Genomic DNA, 19265 nt, shown 5'->3' with positions numbered 1-19265 from the left:
CCTTTCTACCACAAGTTTTCAAATGTACTGTTGGGCTCTCTTCCTAGGTTCAAGATGACGAAGAGGAAATTCACGTCATTGCGATTGATTGGATATTCCTTTAATGAGCATAGCTACACACACACACACACACACACACACACACACACACACACACAGAGAGAGTATTTTAATGTCATTGGAAAGTATCCCAAAAGACCTTAAAGATCTATCTGATGAGGAGGGTTGAACTCAAGACCTGTTATGAGAGAGAGAGAGAGAGAGAGAGAGAGAGAGAGAGAGAGAGAGTCTACATTCTCTCTTGATGTTATTCATGGCTTTAGCAAGAGTTTAAGAAAGAATATATCTTTCCAAAATCTATCAAACTCTGGACTCCAAAAATGCCATTTAATCCTCTTCGCTGGGTGCAACTGCTACAACTTGCGATGTAGTACCCCTTCCCCTAAAACTAGGGAACTCTTGTAAAAGTTCAGAGTACAAAAAAGTAGAATCATCTGATGTCATCTTTTAGGGAGAATTGAACCATCACATCCTTTTTATGTATGTTCATACAACTCTGTACATGACTCATGACACCCTTGCTTGCTGTTGCTGCTATAACACATTCGACTCCAAACTCGGACGTCTCCTTCAAGACCTTGCCTCTTAGAAAGTTTCTTTAGGCCTCAGAGCTACATGGTATAATTGCAGCAGCGACTGATCTTCCTTCATCATTCAAGAAGTTGAATGTTGAAGCCGCATTGCGCTGGCCCAAAAAAACATAAATCAGCCAAGCACACAACACATGGACACTAAAATATTTAGGTGTTAAGGGTTGTGTTTACAGAATCAATAGCCTCCAACTTGATTTTATTGGAATCCAAAAAGTCTTCGACTTCCTTGCCAAAAAATTGCACACTTCTTCCACAACCAACAAGCAATAGGTCTAAAAAGACAAGCACAAATCAAAGGACAAAAGTTACATTTGCCTAATTGAGCCGACAAAAGACATAACAATGTATCATATTCACACGTGGAAACACAGACAAACCACCCCAAACAGATATTGATATTGAAGGCTACAGCATATAAAAAAACAAGGCGATTAAGAGATGATGGAACTGCCGAAGGAGAGATGGCGATCAACAAAACTATCGTGCAAGAAAGCACCAGAGACGAAGAGACTCTATTCACAGGAATTCCTCTGATATAGCATGAGAAGGCCCCATAGAAGAAGAAAAACAAGCTTTGAGAGCAGACCCAAAGACCCCTTTCGCAATGTGGCAAACTCCGGAGAGGAGAGACGGGACGTGGGTTTGAATGATTACAGCGTAGGCTTTAAGTTTAGATTTTCGACATGTAAAGCGAGGACAAAAGCTTTTGCAGATTCAGCAAGAAGGTCCATTCATGCATCTGCTGTGCAAGCTGTTAGGCTAGGCAAGGGTATGGTGAACGACAGCTGCATGTTTTTGGATGACTTGCGCTCCAGTGTTTCTATTCAAAAAGATAGGTGCATCATCATATCCTTGCGAAAAGCGAGCATCTGATTTCATTCTCCCTAACAAAGTAATTTCCACGCGATAATCAAGGCCACATTCTTGTAGTAAAACATCGAATCGTTACATTAGCAACTGCTTCTGACAGTGCCAACAATGCATTCAGAGCAATAATGCAGAGAAAGTAGCTCTGCCATGAAGAAATCAACGCACTAGTAAGTTGTAACAGTGTAAAACTTTAGAGCAATCAAAATAGAGTGCAAAGCTCTGAGCTGAGAGCTCAGCTAAGTAAACGCTAAAATTCATGTTTATTGTCGAAGGGAATGTTTGAGAAGGCAAAGCAATCAGCACCATCTTGTGGAGACTACAAAATCATCAAACTGACCAAGCATCCAGGACCGAACACCCACCTTATATCCAGTTCCCCACTATAGGCCCTTATTTTATAGGGTGCCCTCATTTATTATTGACGGGTCGCGGGCGTCACACACACACAGAGAGAGAGAGAGAGAGAGAGAGAGAGAGAGAGAGAGAGAGAGAGAGAGAGAGAGAGAGAGAGAGAGAGAGAGATGAAATGTAATATTAACGTCTTCAAAAGGCCAAAATGACCTATGAGACCAAATGGTTACATGTGGTGAATCTAATACCAGGTCTGGGTACAAAAAGTACAAAGAACTGAAAAGAAAATAGTGGGTAGGGGTGGGGTGAAAGCTGATACAAGGGGAATACAAAGGGTGAGCTGATACAATGGAGCTCTTTGATATTCGAGGCATCATATACATATACATGAGTATCCAAAAGGCTATATAGATTTAATGTCCTCCAAGGTAGGCACTCTGTCAGGACGGCTCCTATGTCGCGCCAGTATGGTATGGATCCTCTGTCGCAGTCTGCGTCGATGTCAAGAGGGCCCCCTCATCCGTAGGCGACGGGACCGCCCCAACTCTATCGCCCGATCAAGCAGTATGCCTCTGGTGTTGTTATGTTGTTGGGGCTGCTCGGACTCCTTTGTCTGTGACTGAAAGCAATTTGTAATCTTCCGCTGTTGATGGATCTCTCTCATTCTGCCCCTCTTCAAGAGGTCCTCTCTGTGTTTGCATCTCTGAGGCATCTCTGATCCTGGTATCTCATGACTCTAGAAAGTGGCCCAAAATTCTCTCTGAATAGACAGTGAAAGTAGCCTCGTATCTCATAGTATACTGGGCACTGACATATGTAATGTAGCTCTGTCTCTGGCTCTATCTGGCACACCTGACAAATCCTGGACTCAACGGGTACTCCTCTAAATCTGCATGTCTCGATCTCTAGCTGATGTGAGGATGTGCGTATCTGACCAATAGCACATCGTATCCCGTGGGATAGATGAGTGTCCATGTATCCTGGTCTGATCACAAAACCATCCTTCGTGAGTTGGAGAAGATGCTCTCTATAGAAAGTCATCTTCGTACCTAGCTCATGTGTAGGTTGTATCCATGTCCTCTTCGTATCCAGCTGAATCAAGTCTTGTCTGATGAGCCTGGTAATCTCTGCCCTAGTGAGGGAGATGGAGGGTGCATCCAAAGAGTACTGAAATGGGGGTAGCCGATCCATCCTAAAGCCATGTAACTGAAACCAAGATGCCATCCCTGCATACCAACATGATCTATCTCCCTGCAATGCCAGCTGTTGCGAAGACTCTAGTGCTAATCGAGCATATCTGTCTGTAGGGAGAGCCCAAGTACTATGCGTAAATGAAACTGATCGAGTGAGTGCCTCCACTACCAATGGAGGAGCAGCGAGCTCCGCCCTAATAATGTCACGTGAAACTGAGGCCTTGGCCCTAATCATCCGAGAAAATCATAGACACCAAGGGCTTCTCCATACATCAGTACTGCCAGCTCTGCTATGATGATCAACTGAGGGGCCCCATATCTCCACTCCATACAGCATGGGCGAAGTGACCAAAGTGTCAAAGAGCCAAAGCTTTGTCCAAGGTTCCTAGAACTGAACTTGCGAACATATCCTCTCAAGTCTCCCCAATGCTGCATAGGCTCTGGTCAATCGCGTATCTGTTGCACGCCTCAAGGAAAATACTAGACCACTGAAAACTGCCCCAAGATAAGTGTATGTATCTGCATACTCCACAGTCTCTCGACCATATGTAAAAGTGGGGGCGGACCTCCTTACCCACTGTGCCGTGGTGTTAAACACCATTACCTTGGTCTTACCAAGGTTCACACACAATCCACTGTCCCGTGCAAATACATGCAATGCATCCAAATGACGTTGCATCCCCTCTTGAGAATCTGAGATCAACACAATATCATCAGCATATAATAGCAACGGAATCCATGTCCCTGCAAGCTGAGCACCTCTATCACCCTCTGCCTGTACATAATCTGAAAACTCATCTATATATACCCCAAAGAGAGTCGGAGATAGGGGACAACCCTGCTTCACCCCAATGGTGGAGTGAACCATGTCGGACATGCCTTGAGTAGTGCGTACCTGTCCTACCACTGTCCTGTATAAAGCTAAGATCCCCCATATCAACTCTGTGGGCACCCCCATGTCTTGCAATCTACGTACGAGTCTGGCTCGTAGCACTGTATCAAAGGCTTTGCGGAAATCCACAAAGCTACAATATATCCTCCTGCCATGGTGACTACCTCCTCAATAATGGCTCTGAGTGTCAAAATCTGGTCAAGAGTAGAGAAACCTCTCCTAAACGCTGCTTGTCCTGCTGCCCATATGCCCTCTCTCTCTGCCCATCCACTCAACTCATGCTCAAGAATTGATGCATATAGCCTAGCCAGAGTGTGACCAACCATGATGGTTCGGTAATTCCCGGGAAGCATAGGATCTCCCGACTTGAAGATAGGCACAATAGTGGACATACTCCGAGTCTCAGGGAAACCCTCCTACATGGATCTATTAAACATCATAGCAAGAGGCTCTGCAAGCATATCTCGGGCATGGATAAAGTGCTTTGCTACCAGACCATCATGATCCTGTGCTCTTCTTGTCTTCATCTTGTCAATGGCTTTCCTTACCCTCCTAGAAGTAAAGAAAGTACATGTTTCTGGGCATGCCTCTGGAGGGTTAGGCAAAGGTGGCTGCCCCGATGCTGTATAGAGAGATGTAGCATATTCCCCCCATGTATCTGTGTAAGTGATGGCTGGCGGTGGAGAGTGCTCATTGAAAAGCCTAGAGTTCTAACTCATAAACAGTTGATACAGATCACGCTCTAGTTGAGATAGGTAAGCCCTCTTCTTTCGTCGCACTAGGCGGCGAAAGATAATCCATGCCTGTCTATGTGTAGTGGAACACATGAGCACCTCTCTCTGTAATCTGATCCTCGGGGGGGGGGGGGGGGCTTTCCAGGCATGTTTTAGTACAGTTTGACAATGTACAACAGATGCGATCATTGCGATGACCCAAGCCTCCCACGTACCCTACATCCATGGAGGTGAGAGGTCACGTCTACGAGGGTGACCACGACATCGACGGAGGCTCCATTAGAGGATCAGGACCATTCTAGCACAACATGAGAGACGTCCAGTACGACTATTTACAGAGGTGGACATTGACGATGCTCTTCAGCGACGACCGATGCAATACTTTCTCAGACAACGACCGATGCCGGGCATCCTTGAGCATTGATGATGATGATGACGATTTTAGTTTTTCACAGTACTTCATTTTTATTTTGTAGCAAGACATTGTAGTAGATCCACCAAGATTGTATTAGTTTGGTCTCGTATGTCATTTTGGCCTTGTGAAGACGTTTAATATAACAATTCGTTTTCATCTCTCTCTCTCTCTCTCTCTCTCTCTCTCTCTCTCTCTCTCTCTCTCTCTCTCTCTCTCTCTCTCTCTCTCTCTCTCTCTCTCTCTCTCTCTCTCTCTCTCTCTCTCGGAAAAAGTGAGGGCTGTATATTATTGAGTACAATATAATCCCCAGCGGATGCCAAAAAGCCTATCACGTGGGGTGTACAAGCTGAATGTAAGGAGGAGAGCCACTATAGTGACAACTCGACTAGAACAATCTTATGGTGGTCGGTGTGATGAGTGGAGGAGAAACCACCAAGGAGGGGCATAATGCCACGTAATCTGGCCACCTATAAGTGTGAAGAAGAGTGGGGATCGAGCCCAACGCCGAAGGAAGGCAAATCGGCGTGCCTCGGCTGCTCGAGATGTACCTGAGGATGAATCCCACTGCCAAATCAGGGTATGAATGATGTCCAGCCAAATGGCACTGAGGGTATCCTGAAGGAGCTGTGGAGCCGCACTTGGAATGTGGAGACAACGAGCTCTCCAAACATTCCATAGTGTAATACTAGTGATGACTGAAAAAACTTCATCACGTGTCTGAGAATCCCCCTACCAAGCAATCTGCGGTAGCATAGCCAAAGTACCTCGCCGATAACCAGTCGATGTGAGCATAAAGGCTGGATCTATGTCTGAGCCCTCGTAGAAAAGATGGAGGCCAGGCATCGGCATCAACCATGAGACAGATCCCCAAGTAAGAAATCCATGTTGAACACCTGCTCTGCTAAGTAGAAAGCAAACTGCAAGCCACAGTACATGGGAAGCTGAGCATGACCAAAGACGGTGTGCAGGTGACTCAAGTAGTCGCAAAGGACAGCGAGTACATAACGGATCATGACCCATAGTAGCTAGCCGAGTCCCAACTAGAAGTCCCGCATGTGCAATCATCCACATGAAAAAAGAAATACGACGAGCCGCATGTAAATCCCAGATGGTGGACCAAAACTGCTGCAAATAGGCATGGGAGAGGCCTGAATGTAGCCAGAAACGCATAACGTCTTCAAAAGGCCAAAGTGACCTATGAGACCAGAAAGTTACAATGTGGTGGATCTGATACAAAGTCAGAGTCATAGTAACAAGATGACAACAATGACAAAATTGAAATGACAAATGTCACAATAAAATACTATGGAATCCTAAACTACTAGGTGTGAACAACAGCTAGCTGGGATAGCTAGATCACAAGAGATCCAGCATCGATCGTTGGCGGATCTCATCAATCTCCTCCATGGTCAGTAGTCTGACCGGGCATCGTGCCGGGCGTCGTGCATGTCGAGCCAAAGTGATCCGAATCCTCTGATGCAGCCTCCGCCGATGCTGTGTAGTCCTCCGCAGTCGTGGGCGTCTCGATCTCCCAGCTCATCGCTCGGTCGATCAGTGTGCCTCTGGTGTGAGACGACGAGCTTTGCTGTGGTAATAGCTCCTCCGGGTGTCCAGTGGCAGCTCTAAAGCTCTAAAGCTCTAGAGAGAGAGAGAGAGAGAGAGAGAGAGAGAGAGAGAGAGAGAGAGAGAGAGAGAGAGAGAGAGAGAGATGGCGCAGCGGAATTCTGCACCGAGAAGCGTTAGCCCCAAGACTAGAGCCCCTTTCGATATTTCTTTATTTTTGCTCATGACAAAGTAGCACTCCCGAGGGTCCTCTTCTCTCAAACTCTACGTCCAGATGTTTTTCTTTGTCTTCAGAGAGTTCTCACAGTTCTTCGTTCTTTAGTTCCAGAGAGGATGAGAAAAGGCGTAAGAAGCGGAGAAAAGCAAGGAATGCACATTTCTAAAAAAGTCTAGAAGGCATGGGAGGCCGTCTAGCAGTTCAGAGGAAGAGAGCTCGTCCTCATCTGACAGTGAACAGATGAGCAAGAAGACCAAGGAGTTCAATGAAGGGGGTCAGGCCAATCAGGTTTGAGACGTTCTCAAGCTATCAAGATGCCCATCGAGCCCTTGACTATATACAACGGTTTGACGTCGCCTTCTCGAGAAGTCGGTTCACGAATGCTCCAAGGTGCGAAAGGCGGCATCTTACTTGAAAGGAACTGCACAAACATGGTGGTCTACTCTCTTGTTACGCAGAGAAGCACCTACGACGTGGGTAAAATTTAAGAAAATTTTCACGTCAACTTGGATATCAGACGAATATGAAAGAGATGTCATCACGGCTTGCCATCGTTTGAGAATGACAAAGAAAGATACATTGGATGACTACTGCCAGAGGTTTTGGAATACTTATTTGCCAGTGTCTTCGTTTTGGAAGATTACTTCGAGAAACAAGATTGAGCAGTTCTGTTGTGGTTTGCCAAAAGAGATTTGAGAGTATTGTCTGGAACAGAAATCTGACTCTATTCAATGACTTATGGGACATGCTAAGCAAGGATTTGAAATGCATGCCGGTTCATTGACTTATTTTGTGAATTCTCCCAGGGACAGGTGTTAGGGAGTGAGGGCTGTTTTGTGGCTGTGCCCGGCAAGTGTGAGGCTAGGTTTCTCATGTCGGGTTGTGTCTAGGCATGTTTAGCTCAGGTTTTGGCTTTGTTCCATGGCCATTTGTGCTCCTGCAGGCTGGGAATATTATTCCCCAGCCTTGTGATATTTTTCCCCTGTGCCCCATGGGCATTTGAAGCCACTTTCCACCCTATCCCTAGTTTTTCCCATTTATCATGGTTGTGGGGGACTGAGGACTAGGTTGGGCAGCCAAGAGTTGGCCCTATGTAGGCACAGGGGGGTCACCTCAGTCATGCAGTGCAGTATAGCCCAAAGGGAGGACGCCCTCCCTTGGGTGCCCTAAGGGGACTTGGTGTAGAGGCAAGGCAGCCAGCATTTTTGGCTTGGATCAGCCCAATGTTTTTGCTCAGCAGTTCAACCTCAACGTTTTTCATGGGCAGCAGATGCAGTACTCGGAGATCATCTCTACGTTGCAGTAGCACCTAACGGCAGCCTTTCACAAGCCTTGTACCCATGCGATAGTAGGTTTCCTTGACCAAGATCTAGATCCACATCTAGCTCTACCCAGGAGGAGATGCACCAAATCTATGCTCTCGGAGCATGTTGGCGGTGATGCACAGGTTAAGGCCGTCTTGTGTGAAGGAGAAATTGGCATTGTCAATAGCAGTGGCAGTTGTGTGTACCTCAGGTCTATCCATTGGGCATGTCACTTCTATGCCGGACCACCCTTGGTCACTTGTATGAGCAGATTGTTATCAGCATAGACAGCCTTTCGCAGATCTCTCTCTCTCTCTCTCTCTCTCTCTCTCTCTCTCTCTCTCTCTCTCTCTCTCTCTCTCTCTCTCTCTCTCTCTCTCTCTCTACCTCAGTGATCTCTCTTCTACACAGGTGTGCCTTGTTCGTGTGTTTGGCGTTGCAGGTGTTCTAGATCAGAGTCGAGGTACTCACCAAATCACGAGCCAGTTCTTGTCTTCATTGCATCTTCCGTTGATACCTTTGACATGGTATCAGAGCACTATGGTGATACAACCACCTGGATGCTTGGCTGTGGCTGATCTAGTGCGGTTTTGGACATGATTGAGAGAGAAGAAGCTTATTGTCTTTTGCTTGATTTTCTCCAGGTTTGGGGCAAATTTTGTTATGTGGAGGCTTTGGATACTCGCTACCACTTCCCAATCTTTACCCTTGATTACCCCCACCTCTCTTCATCGAGGGGAACCCGATGGAGGCTACAGGATGTGTAGCAATGCTGGATTGCTTTGGATTTCCCAAATGGAGTCATGCTATCGTGCCTTCCCGCAAGGGGAGCAAGCATGCGGTTGTTGGATCTAGAGAGGGAGCTATTCATTTCCAGCTTCTTCAAAAGGAAGTGCTTGGACAGTTGTAGGATCTTCTTCAACACTTATGGAGCAACTTCTATGGCTGTGTTTTCTTCGAGGAGATGGATTGGCAGATTGGCTGTGCCTTTTGCAAATGCACGCCTTTCTTGGGATTGTCGATGGAGCTACCTATCCGATGGGTACCACGTTGCGGATTCAGTTGCACTCTTGTACCAAATTGTGGATTATGGATGACAGAGAGGGATCACTTCCCTTCTTGAAGAAGAGGATGTTCCATGTTTTTTCATTTTCCATCTAAGGATGGAAGTTCCAGTTCTAGCTTCAGTGACTCTTGTTCTTCCGATATAGAGTAGTTCAGGTGCATGTTACAGTGCACGTGTTGGAGTTGGCTTTGACACACAGAGGGGGATACTTTTATCTCCAGAACCACTCGGAGCATGTGGTGCCAGCATAGTAACAGGGGACACCCTTTTTCGGGCTTCCCGTCCCCACTTTTCCGTCCCCACTTGCCGTCCCGCTCTCTTTTTTACACTAAAAATCCATTTCAGCCCCGTCCCCCGTTCCCCCGTCCCGGAATGCGTCCCTTGTGACTATGGGTGCCAGACCCTTAGTCAACAATGACAACAGTTCGAGGACGTTTTTTTGGAGTGCGGACTTTTTCCTTTCTCCATGTTCTCTCCTTCCCCAGTGGTAGTGTGGCCCTACAAATTTGGTCACTTCTTTGTCCTTTTGTGAGCTTGTTAGTACCAATTGTGGGACAGTTTACAACTACTTGTGAGCTTGTCAGTACCAATTGTGAGACAGTTTACGACTCCTTGTGAGGTTCTCAGTACCAGTCTCAGGATAGATTTTCTTGATGATCGACAACAGATTTGTCGTGATCCTTTGGAAGACCAGTTTGCAGGTAGTGTCGGCAATCGGTGGGGACATCTCGTTCGTACTTCCACAGTCAGCAACATTTGGATGCTTCTTCCATACATCCCTTGGAGAGCTCCAACCTTGGGCGCAGCCCTTCTTCAGGTGTGAAGATTTGGCCACGGCTGCCTAGTATAGCAGGTTCTTCCCTTGCAGTTTGTTTTGCCCAGCTTTCTAGCATGATACAAATCAGCCGCAGCGTTCCTCACGGGCTTGTTCGTCGAGCCGGTTCCTTTACTCTTACTTTAAGTATTGGAGTCTTGTTGTGTATTGGATATTGATTGCACAATTCAGTGGTGGGTATACTCTCTACAGCACAAGTACAAAGGACAGTTTTTGTTGAAGATTTTTAAGGAAGCAAGTTACAATAGTTGGAGTATATGTGCTCTTTCGAGTCTGTATGCAATTTGGCATATTGTATTGGATAATACAGACAGGGTTGATCTTGGCAAATGCAGAGAAGTGGTGGACATTTGGTTTGATCTCATGGAGTTTGCTTTAGTAGCTAGGTTCTCTTTTTGGACCTCAACGGTTTCTTTGGCAAACATGATCCTTAGGTGACGATCTTTCAGGTCTTCCAATTCTTAGCAGTCCGAGTTTACCAATGGTGTAATTCTATTTGAGTCTCGAGTTCCATGAGATTCAGGTGTTTCTATTCACTTATAGAGCAAGCAGTTTTACTCCAGGTTGTCTCAGATTTCTTTCTGGTGGTACTTATTCTCTTTTCCCAGGATTGAGCGGGAGAGGGACTTCCTATCTTTGGGGGAGTTCTCAGCTTCAGCTCTTGAGCTTTCAATGACAATGTTTGCTCTGTTCCAACGTGGGTTGAGTCACTAGTTGCCTCAGAGCATACTTTTGAGGATACTTCTCTTTGAGAGGGGGACTTCCAAGTTAATATCTTCAATCGACTTCCGGTGCTCCATACAGCGGAGTACCATGCATGGTGTCTTCCAGACCTTGGTTTCCCTTGCCCATTTCTTGCGGCTTTGGATGGTGTGCTTGAGCCCATAGTGCAAATAGTATCTTGGCAGATTTTCTTCCTTGGCCATTTTGTGGTTGCCTCGTCTTCGGATTTGTGGTGTGACGGTTGCTCTTCTCAGTGCGTCTGAGCAATAGTTCCTATGCTTCGTCTTCTATAATGATCCCTGATGATTGTACCATACATGACACACCTACTTCTCTTATCCTTAGATTAGCATGTTACCTTTCGTACTAGTGGATAGTGGTCCTTCTCGGACTAAAAACCAGTTACAATTAGCTCGAGCAAAATTTTCCAGTGGGGAGACCGTTTTCTTGGTTCTCCCAGATTTGGTTCCAGGTTTCCCACGTATATTATACTTCCTTTCATATTCACCTTCCCTTGGGTGATGCAGTTACACAGGCAGAGACTGTTGGAGAGTTATGGTAGTTATCCATGGTTCAAGTGTTCTCCCTTCAGAGGGGGATGTGGAGCCAACTTGGGAGTAAGTTTGTGCACACTACTACCATACAATTCTTGTGGTTCCTTGTGCAGCGGACAGGATTGACAATCTATTTGGTGGCTTTCGATAGCACCTTGTTCTTCTCTTGCAGAGCTTGGGTGCAGGGTCTCGATCTTGCCGTGTTAGTTGCAGACTCAGTATTGATGTGTGTTGGATGTTTATTCCCGATTCACTTTGAGAGTTGGGTGATATTCTCTCGGGTGGTGTTCCAGACAGTTGAAGATCAGTTACAGTTTCACTCTCAGATCATCATTCTATATGATGGTTCGTGCAGTTCTTTGGTTCTTCGTCATCGGACATATAGTTCCTTAGTAGCCTCGGTTGTCCCTTTCCTTGGACTTCTATAACAGCTTGGAGTTTTTGACATGTTGTATATGACCGAAGGGACAGATTTCCGACTCTTTCCTTGAGGGTGGAGCACTTTAGAGTTGGGAAATGATCCGGATACCAGTCTTTTATGCCTTTATCCTCAGTTTTGATGCATACTCTTCAAGCCATGAACAACAATACGTTCTGCAGATGCTGGTTGTGCAACTTGTGAGTCAGTTGGTGAGAGGAGATTCTTGATAGAGTTGAATTTACTTTCAGCACACAACATGATACTTCTCCGATGTCTTTCAGGGGTAGTGTCCGAGGACGTGGACTCGAGTTATTGGTTTCTTTCTGATGTTTTTTGTTTTATTTTTGGGACCCTCTTTTTGAAGTTGCAAATGGCCGGACATTGTATGACCAGTGTGAAACAATAGTTTCACCCGCAGATGGGAAGTTGGTCGGCACTAAAATTCGAGTAGTAAAAGGGTGTCTAGGCTGAGTTCAAAGTCATTTAGGTCCCCTTGCCGCACTTAATAAGTTGGTGGATACTAGGAAATTAACTCAATCGAGGCACACTCCCAAGGTAGGGTCACCCAGAGAAAATCACCCGAGAACTGGGCTACATTGTTTTTTGGACGTGGTCCAAGTGGTGAAAGATGGTCATATGACAAGTGAGAGTCCAATGAAAACATTTCCTATTCTTGTGTACCTTTTAAGTACCGAAAAATGCATTTCATTGCTTCCCAATGTGGTTTGCCAGGATTAGAAATAAATCTACTGACAACTCCTACTGCATGAGAAATGTCAGACTGTGTGGCAACCATGGCATACATCAAATGCATAAGGTGTACCCTTCATAGACTTTGCAGCTACACCTTTTAGGCAATCAGCTTCGCTAAGCTTTGAATGTGGCAGTAAAGGCACACCAAGAGGCTTAGCATCAACCATATTAAACCTTTTAAGTACTTTGCCAATGTACTTGTCTTGAGAGAGAAATAACAAGCGTTTCTCTATATCCCTTCTAATCCGCATGCCCAAAATGTGTTCAGTTGCCCCCAAATCTTCATTTAGAAAGCTAAATTCAGCTGCTTTTGGAGAGCATTGACAGTACTCTTATGCTTGCCTACAATCAGCATATCATCCAGATATAAGACTAGCACAATAAGGCTTCCATCCTTAGCCTTTTTCGTGTACAAGAAGTGATCCGAATGGCTACGTTTAAACCCATGGTTGAGCATAAAGGTGTCAAACTTTTTGTACCACTGTCTTGGGGCTTGTTTCAGCTCATACAAGCTACGTTTTAGTCTACATACCAAATGCTCTTTCCTTGGAATGACAAAACCTTCCGGCTGTTCCATGTACAACTCCTCATCCAAGTCACCATGAAGAAAAGCATTGTTTACATCCATTTGATCCATTTCTAAATCAAGGAGAGCAACAAGAGCAAACAAAACACGGAGGGTAGTTATCTTCACCACCGGTGAGAAGACTTCTTGGAAGTCTATACCTTCCTTCTGTTTGTAACCCTTGACAACCAACCGTGCTTTGTACTTGGCCTTCCCACTGATACATTTCACTTTGCAAACCCATTTCTTAGGGATAGCTTTCCTACCCTTAGGCAAAGGTACAAGCTCCCATGTATCATTTGCATACAGAGAATTCATCTCGTTTTGCATAGCAAGCTCCCACTTACTCTTTTTCTCACATGATTGTGCCTCTTTGTACGTCAAAGTCTCATTTTCATCTGTCAACAAAATGCATCCAAAGATGGTTGTAACCTCAGTGGTTGCCTTCAAACACGTGTAGACCTTACCCAATGGTCCATGTTTTGTGGCAATGGGCCTACATCCTCAGGAATGACCACCATCATTAGGTGGCTGATTTTCAGCATTTCCTTGTTAATGTAATCTGTTTTCATCATGTCCGACCCCATCCTATGCATCCATTGGCTGTCCATGATCTTCTAACAATAGCACAACGGGTTGCTGTTGATTTTCAACATCAATAGGCACAAAATATTCAGCTAATGGCTGATTTATGGCTGGCTATTCGTTGATACTTGACCTTCTTTTTGTCAAGATCACTTTGTGTAGCATTATTTAGCAACTTGACCCATCAAACACTACATCTCGGTTGCATACTATCTTCCTGCTTTGAGGTAACCGGATTTTGTAACCCATCTCTCCCTCATCTCCATATCCCATGACGATGCCCTTAATGGATTTCATGTCAAGTTTGGTCCGCAATTCTACAGGTACAAAGGCCTCATGGGCCAAAGACACGTAAATGGTCATATGAAGCAGGTTTGCCAGACCAAACCTCCATGAATTCCATTATCCAAAGCACGATTCGGAGAGCGATTGCATACATGAATTGCAGTTTTAAGAGCCTCTCCCTAAAACTCCTATCTGACTCTCTCACAAAGTGTGAGATTACATCGTTCAACCACGCCATTTGATGCAGGGTTATAAGGAGCCGTCAACTCCCTCTTAATGCCATGCATCTCACAAAACTTATTGAACTCATTAGAGGCATAGTCTTCCCCATTATCCATTCCAATTGCTTTCAATTTAAGCCCCTTTTGTGTGGTAACAAAAGCATGAAACTGTTTGAAAACATCCAACACTTCATTTTTGCCCTTTAATACATACACCCATGACTTTCTACTGAAATCATCAATGAAAGTAGCAAAGTACCGTACACTCCCATATGAACTAACATGCATAGTGCATACATCAGAGTGTACCAAGTCAAGAGCATTAGACTTCTGAACGACACCAAAGTAATAAGAAGACTATACATGTTTTCCATAAATGCAATCATTACAAAAGTCGAGACCAGGGCCTTTTACACCAAATCTCCCTAAAGAGGAGAGAACCTGAAGGCCTTTCTAGCTCATATGGCCAAGTCTTTTGTGCCAAAGTTCCATTTGAGAATGGACTTCCGCTATAATGCTTTGCAATACAAATAATACAAAGTCCCCTTCTTGCTGCCTTTTACAATCAGCATTGAGCCCTTGTGTACTTTCCAAGGTCCACCACCAAAAGTAGTGAAGTAATTCTTGCATCCAGCTGCCCCACAGATATCAAACTTTTTTTAATGCCAGGGACATAACGTACATCCTGCAAAATCAGCTCTTAGCCATTTTCAAGAGCCAAATGAATGGTGCCAACACCCCTGTTGTTGCCCAAGTAGACCTTGCCTAGGCAACTTGCAGTGTATGAAAAAAACGACTCCAAAGAGGGAGTAACATGAAAAGAGGCACTGCTGGCCACTATCAAGATTGGGACAGCCATCAAAAGCTGAAAGCAACACGTCAATCACTTTCCTTTTTGTGATGTGCATATCACATGTTGTTGCCATAACATCTCCATCAATGCATGAGGCCACAACAAGCACTTCTTCGGTGTCAGCAAGCTCTTCAATGACCACACTAGATGCTACATTTGCTTTAGCAACTTCTTTTGAGGAAGAGTTGTCATCATCTTTCTTATCATCCTTTACTTTCTTTCCCTGCTGCTTCTTTCTTTCTTGCTCTTTCTTGTAATAGCCGCAATCGGGCTTTTTGTGCCCTTTGAGCCGACACTGATGGCAAGTCACATCCTGCGGTTTTCCCTTGCTTCTACTCCTGCTTTTGCCTTTATTGGCTGCATTTCCACTCTTTTCGGATCTGTCTCTAACTTGATACGTTGAGCCACTGCTTTCATTACTAGACTTTTTCCTAATTTCTTTATTCATGATAGAGCCTCGTACACCATCAAAGGTTAAAGCAGGGTTGTTGCTAAGTGAAACAACCAAAAATTCCTAGCTATCAAGCAAAGTCACCAACAAGAAAATAGCCTTCAATTTATCATTGAAGTCTGGCAGACCTAAATCCTACAACCGACTCAAGATACCTATGAAAGCACTCAAATACTCAAATGTTGGCTTAGACTCATCTAACTCCATGTTCACAAGTTAACGCATAAGATGAACTTGATTCACAGGAGTTGTATTTTCATAAGCATCCTTTAGCTTATTCCATATAGTATAAGCCGTATCAAGACGCTTAATATCTGTAAGTACATCATCAGACACAACCATTTTAATGTACACAATGGCCTTCTTATTGAGTCTAGCCCAATCCTCATATGGCATATTTATAGGCTTAGTTTCCAAGAGCGCATCATCACAATCCTTGAGAAACTTCATTACATGATCCCTTCAATAAATACTTAATACACGATCCCTTCAATAAATAATGGGCAATTTTTGCAGAATTTCAACAAATTTTGCAAAATTCCCAAATTTTCTGGGTTCAAATTTACACGAATGTCAATGAAATTGACTTGGGCGAGTGCAATTTCATCTAAACATGAAAAGCCCCATTTTCTATGAAGCTTTTTTGCACAAAATCTGCAATTTACGACGCAAAATCTATTATCGTCAAAGGATAACACCGAGGCTGAAATTTCCCGTGTGAATTGAGTCCTGTCTCGACTCGGATGATAGGGAGTGGGCTGATTTGATGCAAAGACCAGCTGCGTGTGCAGCTTTTGGCTTTGCTTGCTGCTGCGGGTGCGTAGAAGTGCGCGAAACGGTTGCTCTGATACAAGTTTGAAGGTGGGGCTAGCAACAGGATAAGACAACGCTGGCAGTTTGCTACACACACACACACACACACACACACACACACACACACACACACACAGAGAGAGAGAGAGAGAGAGAGAGAGAGAGAGACGGGTTGCGTGTATCAATTGTTGATACACTTAAAAAATCAAAGTGTATTATTATGTATGGTGTTGTGAGTACAAGGGTGTGTTCCCACCCAGTGTGGTAGCGGAGTGAGTTAGTGTACATAAAATAAGAGGAGAGGGCCTTTACAAACCCAACAAGGAGTGGCTGATAAGTCCAACGAAGATTCTTTGAGGAAAAAAAACTTTGAGAGGTTCTTCGAGTACTTGGTGGTTCTATTTGCGTTCTTGGTGGTTCTTCTTGGGTTTTTTAGGTTCTTCCCTTGAGTTCACGAAGCCCAAGCGCACACAGAGCGTTGATACCAAGGTAAGGTGTAGCAAAAGTGTTTGAGGATTGTACTCCGCACAAACACACGGTTACTTTACTTCATTTGAAAGGAGAAACTGAATTGAACACAATGAACGAGAGAGAGAAAAGAGAGACGACACAGCATGTCGGGTCACCACCACCCTCAACGGCTCCCTTGCTCTATTGCCAAAGCAAGTACTTTCTTTATTACTTGCACCAAATGCTTGTACAATGATGCTGATGTTGAGATGCTGACGGGAAATAGGTGTAGACGCTTGGTACTGCTAGGATGCTGATGGGTACTTGGTGTAGATACTTGGTACTGATGGGTACTTGCTATCGATGCTTGTTACACGAGGCTAAGGGCTAACATCCTAAAACGCTAGGAACTGATGGCTTGGATCTGCAACTTGGCTGGCGATAGGAGACTGAATTCTGGTATGCTGAAAACGCTGACGATTTGTTGTTGAAAACGATGGTGTTGAAGATAAAAAAAGCTGATGGGCTGAGCGCTGCCTGAAGGCTGAAAACGCTGGTGTGGAGGCTTGAAGACTCTCGTGTTGTGTGTGCTACTGCGGGTGCTGAGGGTACTTGATATTGCGGTTACTGCTTCTTCTGCTTCTGATGAGCATGCGGCGGTGTGTGCAAGTCATAGAGCACGCGAGGAAGTGCAGTGTGTGTGCAGAGAGCAGTGACGAAGGCCAGCAGGTGAGGAAGCGCTAGCAGAACGATGGAGCAAAGAGAGAGAGAGAGCGCTCATTTTCTTTGAAGCGGATAAGTGAGCGAGTTTGTAAAACTCACTATCCCTTTATTATTGTATAAGGACCAATTTAATAAGTTAGTGGCCAAGTTCAATGTGAACTTGGCCAAAGGTTAGTAACCTTTAAAATATACATTAAAAGGGGGCCATTTGGGCCTTTAACCCAACAACCTCCCACTTAAAGGCATAAATGGCGCCTTTAAGCTACGTGACTCCCACCATCTCTATGCATAGATGATGTTGTGCTTTGGGTAAGCACTTAGTGAGAGCATCGGCTGGATTTTGTGATGTCTGGACCTTAACCAATGTAATAAGGCCATCCTCAAGCACTTCTCGTATGAAGTGATACCGCACATCAATATGCTTTGTGCGTGCATGAAACATGGCGTTCTTTGCCGGACATATGGCACTCTGGCTATCACAACCAAGCATAGGTGCCTTGGCAGGCAAGCCAAACTCACTGCATAGGCGTGCTAACCAAATAGCTTCTTTGGAAGCCTCATTGGCTGAAATATATCCAGCCTCTGTAGTAGACAATGCAACAATCTTTTGCAATCCAGAACACCATGAAATAGCACCTCCTGCAAGAGTAAATACATAGCCACTTGTGGATTTCCATGTATCCACATCACCAGCCATGTCAGAGTCACAAAATCCCTTCAACTCCATTGGTCCTTTACCATAGTAGAGGCATTTGTTTTTAGTCCCTTTCAAGTACCTCATAATGGACTTCACTGCATCCCAATGCAACCTGCCTGGATTAGCCATAAACCGGCTCACAACTCCCACTGCCTGGGCTATGTCAAGCCTAGTAGCAACCATAGCATACATAAGTGAACCACAAGCTGAAGCATAAGGCACACTTTGCATGTCATTGGCTTCTTCCTTTGACTTCGGACACTCATCCTTGGAGATTTTAACATATGGTTGTAATGGCACACCAAGAGGCTTTGCTTCAGCCATGTTCAATCTGTCGAGAACCTTTTCAATGTACTTTTCTTGCGACAAATACAATAGACGCTTGTCTCTTTGCCATGTAACACGCACTCCAAGTATCTGTTCAGCTACCCCAAGGTCTTTCATTGAAAACGCAGATTTCAGCTGCCCTTTAAGAGCATCTACAGTGCTTCTTTTCTTTGTAGCTATCAACATATTGTCTACATAGAGCACAAGAATGATCGGGCTGTCATCCTCATCACGTTTGGTATACAAACAATGGTCTGCATGGCTTCTTTTGTAACCATGTTTAAGCATAAAGCGATCAAACTTCTTGTACCACTGTCTACATGATTGTTTCAACCCATACAAGCTTCTATTGAGCATACATACCAAATGTTCCTTGCCAGGGATAACAAAACCCTCGGGTTGCTTCATGTAAAGCTCTTCTTCCACATCACCATGCAAGAAAGTAGTATGTACATCCATTTGGCCCATTTCCAAATCAAGGGCAGCCACAACGGCAAACGATATAAGCAACGTGGTCATCTTCACAACATGAGAGAACACTTCCTGAAAGTCTATGCCCTTCGTTTGAACATATCCCTTTGCCACAAGCCTTGCCTTATACTTGGGTTTTGCATCAACAGTTCTGATTTTATACACCCATTTGTTAGGAATAGCCTTCCTTCCATTGGGCAATTCAACCAAATCCCAAGTATGATTAGCATGCAAAGCTTTAATCTCTTCCTGCATAGAAAGCTCCCACTTGTCGCTGTGC

At 44.8% G+C, this 19265-nt stretch overlaps 1 protein-coding gene across 1 annotated transcript in view; it reads right to left on the bottom strand.

Annotated features, from left to right (window-relative positions):
- Window positions 1-275: 275 nt before the first annotated feature.
- The window catches only part of LOC147450264 (uncharacterized), a 112397-nt gene continuing 93407 nt past the window's right edge, over window positions 276-19265 (bottom strand). Inside the window, exons 5-6 of the mRNA XM_086519541.1 lie at window positions 825-925; window positions 276-745 (exon numbers count right to left, since the gene is read on the bottom strand). Of these exons, the coding sequence (XP_086375667.1) occupies window positions 659-745; window positions 825-925 (188 nt within the window). The 3' untranslated portion in view covers window positions 276-658. The remainder of the gene's footprint in view (window positions 746-824; window positions 926-19265) is intronic.

Source organism: Adiantum capillus-veneris, chromosome 9, assembly GCF_014529385.1.
Source record: "Adiantum capillus-veneris isolate H3 chromosome 9, ASM1452938v2, whole genome shotgun sequence".
NCBI lineage: Eukaryota > Viridiplantae > Streptophyta > Polypodiopsida > Polypodiales > Pteridaceae > Adiantum > Adiantum capillus-veneris.
The sequence above is the reverse complement of the archived record's forward strand: the minus strand, read 5'-3'. Positions and strand labels throughout refer to the sequence as shown.